A 6,581-nucleotide genomic window follows, 5' to 3' on the forward strand; every position below is an offset into this window, starting at 1 on the left:
CGGCGTCTTTATGTAAAAGGCATGTTATTGTGTCAGCACTGACCGCCGCCGTGCTACCATGTCGCCGTTAGAGTGAAGTGTCTGTGGAATAAAGACAAAGCAAGTACAAACGGAGGGTTCGACTAATTTTCGACCCATTGCCGATTTTTAAATACGATGTCAATATGATTGTTTTTGCTTCTTTTATTTCAAATCCACAAAGAAAGCCAACTTGGCATGCTCTTTTCATTCTGACCAGCTTGAGGGTGGCTGGCGCTTTACTTTCTAATACCCTAGTCACGCGGCAAACTTAATGCATTAAACGGAATGACAGTAACTTCACCTCTTAACCAATCATCAGCTCGAATGACACCGTTCTCTCCCCTGATTTGTTGAAAACAGTAGGCGTATGCCTTTTCTGTTACAGTTATGTCCCGCATAATTGTGACAGAAAAGGTTGTGACAAAAACCTGTGACAAAAAAGATATATAGATTCTTGTGTATGTCTTAGACATTAGTAGTCCTAACAGTTTTCAGTTACTATCTTTGTTGTTGTTACTTCATGACTCGAGAAAATCCAGATCATTGTTGCAGGGCATGACTTTTTCGGCAAGCAAAAGGAAGTCTACGAAGCTAATAAATGAAGAAAAAAGAGGAAAAATAGTTTTTACGTTCATGCACAACATGCAAAATTCCGCACTTAATTCCGTGTGAACCGTTATTTGAACCGGTAACCGGTATTTTTTTACCGGTTTAGTTCCGGTTCAGCTCCAAGATGGTGTCGACTCTTTCGGTTCGGTTCAGTTCCGGTTCGGCCAAAAATAACGGTTAATAACGGTTTTCGGTTCGGGTTCAGGTTCGGTTCGACTCTCTGCTTCTGAGGACTCTTCTTAAATTTAATTCGCGAGAAATTGAGTTTTCCAAATTGAAGTCCGAAATTCGCCAAGTCAACCTTAGCTTTTTTTCTTTTTTGACAGAAACAGGAAGCGCATGCAGAATTTACAAAGTTCGAGCACACAATACATTTGCTGCTACAAAGGTAATAGCAAAAAAAAAAAAAAAAAAAAGGCGGAAAGTCGTCTTTTTGAAGAGTGCACATTGGCGGCCAAGCTCCTGGGTGCGTTCCAAAACAAACCCCTGGAGTCGAGTAGGTCACATGACCGAGTTGTACCATGTGACCACAGAGTACGCGCCCGGTCAGTAGCTTTGGGAACGCGTGGGGGACTACGACCGAGTTAAGATGGAGGCCGGTGTCATCGCCGCTCTCATCTCGCGCGCGTCAGATTTATTTTACAGAGACGACGATAACGACGACGGGGAATGTACTGTGAGCTGTTTATAGGAGTCACCATGCCCCGTCGGACATAGTTGGACTCTGTCTTGTCGGCCCAGTGGGCATTTGGCGTTTTCAGCACTTTGTGTATGTAGTTACTTACTGTGCAGTTACATTCAGAGATTGCTTGTCTGGTAGCATTTCTTCCAAGACACTGCAGAATTATTTTTAAGCCCCTCTATTGGAGAATGAAAGGGAAAAAGCAGCTGACATTGTCGTGATTTATTTGTTAATTTTTTTTGTGCGATGGAAGTTTTCACGTACCATTACCTACCCCAAATGCATGAAGTGGCTACATCCCGTTGCATTTGGTAGTCAAAAGAAATACGCTGTGCAAGTGCGTCTCTGCACATGAGAGGAGGCAGTGAGAAGGAAGAGGAAGGGCGCCGCCGTAGCCAATCGGGCTTCCCAAGTGGAGTAACCGGGAGAGGAGATATGCGCAGAACGCTCGGTTACTTGCAGAGCGTATAAAAAAAAGGAAAAGTGGTAACATCATGACGACAGAAGCTGAAAAATACAAAAGGTGGAAGCTGCTGGATGGAATCCTGGAACTGAGGTAGTGGTGCGGGCGTCGTTTGGGTCTCCGGAAATGTCCGCGGCGTCGGAGTCGAATGTGAGCTGAACGGCTGAAACAAAAAAAGTAATCAGAGCGCGATTAAGCGGTTCTGATGGTACACGTATCGCGAAGCGCACAAACGCCTTCTGTTTCATTCATCTTGAAAGAAGTCTGAGCTTGGGTGAAAAGACGGGAAGTTCGTGACAGAGTTCTATCGTGTTGACCATTCCTTCCACAGCTCAGAATTTATCAAAGTTCCACCCAAGCATTTATCCACCAGCTAGCCTGCGCCTATGGTACATATTTTATCTGAAACCTGTTCACACGAACGTACCAACAAACCATCTTACCACTGTGAGGGTAGAGGAAGAAAAGTAAAATTCCATTTAAAATCCCATTTCCGACACACGCACACAATAATAATAATAATGCTGGTCAGTAATAGCCCTTGCTCCTAATATAGTTTTGAACGCTTCACATAGAGCTGTGCCTTTACAAGGACCACGTGGCTACAAGGCAGTGAAACAAACAAACATAACTAAAGGAAAGTTAGGTAGCAAGCGAGCTGGTGGTGACGATCCATGACTTGAAAACCCGAGACGAGGTAGGGACGATAACAACCCGTGTATGTGTTTGTCTGTTATCGTCCCTACCTCGTCTCGGGCTTTCAAGTCATGGATGAAATAAACATTGCAGGGCAGCTGTTAGTGAACATATGCTAAATAGATAATCGAAAAGCAACATACATGGAGACAAAATAGAAAAGCGCACCAGCAAGACTGACTTTGTCCTGGGAAATGTATCCGGCTCACATGTGTTTTGGGCGTTCGTCTGGTCCTCAAAAACCATGTCGCGTCATCGGAAGAGTGTTGCCATTTCGGTGTCCAGTTGTATATTGATAACCCGTCGTGGAGGTCGAGTCTTTTCGACAACCACACGTTCAGGCTTCAGCTGGTTTCGATACCGCGCTTTCGCGGAAAAGACCAGACGACAAAAGCATGAACGTCATTACTCGAGCGAACCTTCAATGACCGGCCTTTGGAGGAGAGTTCAATCGAGTTAACTCTCTGGTTACTCCACCTTGTTTTGGAATGCGGGTAGTGACGTCATCGAGTTACTCGACCCGGTTTTGGAACGACGCTTCAGGTAGAGAGGTACTCCCAAGTTGACTCGAGTAGGTTTTGGAACGCACCCCATGTCTGCGTCAAGATAATGCAAGATGTAGCGGAAGCAAAAAGGTCAGCTGCCCCTTTCTGTTTCCTTCTCTCTCTTCTTTCAGATAAATTGGCGTTGCAACCATGTAGCCGTTAAGCTCGGTTCACACCATCGCGTTTCAATGCGTGCATGCGGCTGCGTGCCAGCGACATTGAGCTGACAGTGAATCATTACAACGGAACCTCCTTCATGATAGAACGAAGGTACACCTAAGACGCTGTACGCAGCCCTATAGACGCTGTAATGTGAATCAGCCTTTATGAGAAGAAGGCTGGAAAACTGAAATTTCAGGCACACCTTGGGACAAAAGTTTGCGGAACACGGCACTGGCGTATTTCTTCATCGGAACGGCTTCCTGCTAGATATCAGGAAGAGGTCGAATAAGAAACGGACGACCAGCTGTTCTACCCATCTCTCAGTATGCCTGTCCGCTCCTGTTTGCTGCTAGGGTGTCGCTCCTATGGAGAAATGCTACACCCCCGGTGTTCCTAAACGTTTTTCCCAAGCTGTACATGACATCCTCGCATGGCTTCCTTGGGTGGTATAGGTGCGGCCGCCAATAAGTATGGTTTTCGCATTTTTTTTTTTCTTTCTCTGGTTATTACCTCTGTAGTAGTGAATGCATTTTGCGCTAGAACGGGTAAATACTGCATGCGCTTTCTGTTTCCGTCAGGAAAGTCAGGATAAGTCGGCAAATTTCAGAGTTCAATGGGCCATTTCGCAAAATGTTTGAGGAGCATGTGCAAAACAGTGGCGTATTCTATCGGAACTTCGGCGAAACAGTTTGGTTGTGATTGGTCGCCTGCCATTCGTATCCATATGGTGTCGGGTTGCATACTTTTGCGGTGAGAGGCAACATTTCGTGAACTTATGGCACAGGAGACTTTTGATAAAGATGGTAGTACCATGTTCGTTCAGCAGTTGCAAAGCAAAGTACAGCAAGGGGCCTTTTTCGGTTTCCGTGCAAACGACTGGACTCACAGCACAAGAAATCCAATGTTTACCCGCTGCTCGGGCACAGACCACCGGCTAATAACCTTGTTCCGAGCTGTGATGCCGTCAATACAATGTTCCATCTTCCATGTTCCACTTCATGTTATGTCCCAAATTGCGTGACTCATCGAAACAGTCAACAATACAACTCTTTATGACCAACGGAGACAGCACGCCAGAGCCGTAGCGACAGGGGGGCGAGAGAAGCAGCCGCCCTGGACGCTTTCGCCAGACGCGAGGGCGCTGGACGCAGGCCCTGGCACGTTGGTTGGACAGGATAAAGCGGGAACGAAGACAATTTGAATTTACGATCTCTGTGTTTTCACCTCTTTGTGTGCAGGGCTCAGTGGGAGAGGGGGGGGGGGCGCTTCTGATATACCCTGCCCTGGGCGCAAACTTGCTTCGCTACGGCTCTGCAGCACGCACGCGGTTATAGTTGACGTCATGATTGACAACCAGTTACTACTGACTCAGAAGTCCCAGTGACTCGGAAGTAGAGGCAAAACCTCCCTTGGGATAAATAGCGTTGATTCCATAATGTTCAGACAAGTAGATTTTTCAATATAATTTTATGACACGTTAGGTGAAACACCCTGTATACAGGGTGTCCCAGAAAATGTGTCCTTGAATTATAACACAAAACTACGCCACCTAGAATCGTGCGATCGACGCCATTTCTTCTTACTAGGTTTTTGCCACCTCCTGATGTGAATGTCATGTAACGTATGTTTTATTACGTAAAGTTTTGCGAACCGAACTCGGAAATTTGCCAAGTAAAGGTAACTTTTTTACACATCCAGGTGAAGACCGTGACGAATTTACTCCAATTCATTATAATTGACAGGGACATTGAGGAGTTATCAAAACAAAGCAGTATAGCATAGATAATTGGAAAAACAACGGCACGCTTTTCTGCCGACGGCTCGGCTACGTGTGACAGGGTCCTCTTGGCCGTGCCGCGAACGCTGAGCCAACGCCGCTTTTTCAAACGTAGATGTGAATGAGCCTTAAAATTAAACGAGAGCTATTTTGCATATTAGATGTGTGGCCATATGTGAATTAGCTTTCATGAGTTCAGGAGGCAACGTCCAATGTTTCTGTTGTGCGCTGTTCATGCTATTTTGCCGCATTGTAGAAGGGCCTTGCATGCTACGAATGTCTGTTCCGAGGTTTGTGCATTGAAATAGTAAATGACAGCGGCGGCTCCAGTAGATTTTTTGTACTGTTTACTGAAAGGGACCATGAAATGATTCTGACGAATTCTGAGTACCCTGGCGGAAACGGTTCTCAATATCAATAATATCCTCAATATCATAAACACATCGACTTTAAACCGTATTCAGTATACCATAGTTAGCCAATCGGCAACATCACCTGTGTTTGACGTCACGGGCAGCATGTCTCTCAGCCAGGTCGTAGTAGCTCCCGTTCACAGCCGTGGTTAATATAGAATATTTTCGCTATTTGAACTTCATATTTAACAGGGTGGATGCTTTATATGGAACAAATTAAAATTGTCACAGGCTTGTCAAATTTCTTTTCATGGTCCCTTTAACGCGTTACGTTTGTTTGCTTTGCGACAGCGTGCAGGCGTCTTCCACGCGATGGAGACGGAGACGGAGGCAGAGCAAGCCTTGAAGCTGTCCACATCGAAGAGCAGGAAAGTTCGCCCGCGTAAGAAATGTTGCTGACAGTGATACATTCCGAAACCTCATCTTGTATTATATCTCCATACGCTCATGACCCATAGAGAAGACCCGGATACGTCGTACAGCAGTGATCCTCCTATCATTCAATAAACCACAGTCATGTTAAATTTCTGTTAAAGGCGTTGTGACACTTCGATAGAAGTGGTTTACTACATGATGCACGCATAGTACTACACTGCATAGAACTGAAAAAAAAAAAAAAAAAAATTCTTCGACGTCTCGTACTTAGCGCGATACAAGCCTCCGAACACACACGCGAGTAAAGCACAGGCATCAGATACCTCAGAGATCCCATTGGTAGCCGTAAGCACGTGACCTCCCTCGTGCTGCTTCGCGTGCGGCTACGGGTGCTGCTGTGATGTCAGAGCCTGATGAGTTTCGGTATTCCCGGTTCCAGATATCTGCTCTTCTATTACCCTCTTCGATGTAAAACTTCGAATCACGGAATCTCCGTGCTTGGAATACAGGTTGACATCCGGGCAAACAAACGTCTTTTACGTTTAGGAGTGAGGTAGGGTAAGACAGGGGTATAGCCAGCCGCCGGCTCGAAAGCGAAACGCACGGCTCAGAAAATATTGTTGCCGCTGGGGCAACTGATCTAAATATCCGTAATTGGCTGCGAAATGTTTGTGTAAATATTTGGATGCTCATTGGTCTCCTAGAACTGGCGCCAGTCTTCCTGCGCGCTGATTGGGCGATTGTCATTTGATTGAGGAGCTTGGATCCGGACAGTCGGTCGAGCGGAGGAGGAAGAAAAAAAATGGACGCAGCAAATACATGTCCAGCCACGCGTGTT

General features: G+C 45.9%; 1 protein-coding gene across 1 annotated transcript in view; it reads left to right on the forward strand.

Moving 5' to 3' along the window:
* Positions 1–5,896, forward strand: part of LOC135385461 (uncharacterized) — a 40,566-nt gene extending 34,670 nt beyond the window's left edge. Inside the window, exon 7 of the mRNA XM_064614790.1 lies at positions 5,660–5,896. Within this exon, the coding sequence (XP_064470860.1) occupies positions 5,660–5,767 (108 nt within the window). The 3' untranslated portion in view covers positions 5,768–5,896. The remainder of the gene's footprint in view (positions 1–5,659) is intronic.
* Positions 5,897–6,581: the final 685 nt, after the last annotated feature.

This window comes from Ornithodoros turicata, chromosome 2 (assembly GCF_037126465.1).
Source record: "Ornithodoros turicata isolate Travis chromosome 2, ASM3712646v1, whole genome shotgun sequence".
Taxonomy (NCBI): Eukaryota; Metazoa; Arthropoda; class Arachnida; order Ixodida; family Argasidae; genus Ornithodoros; species Ornithodoros turicata.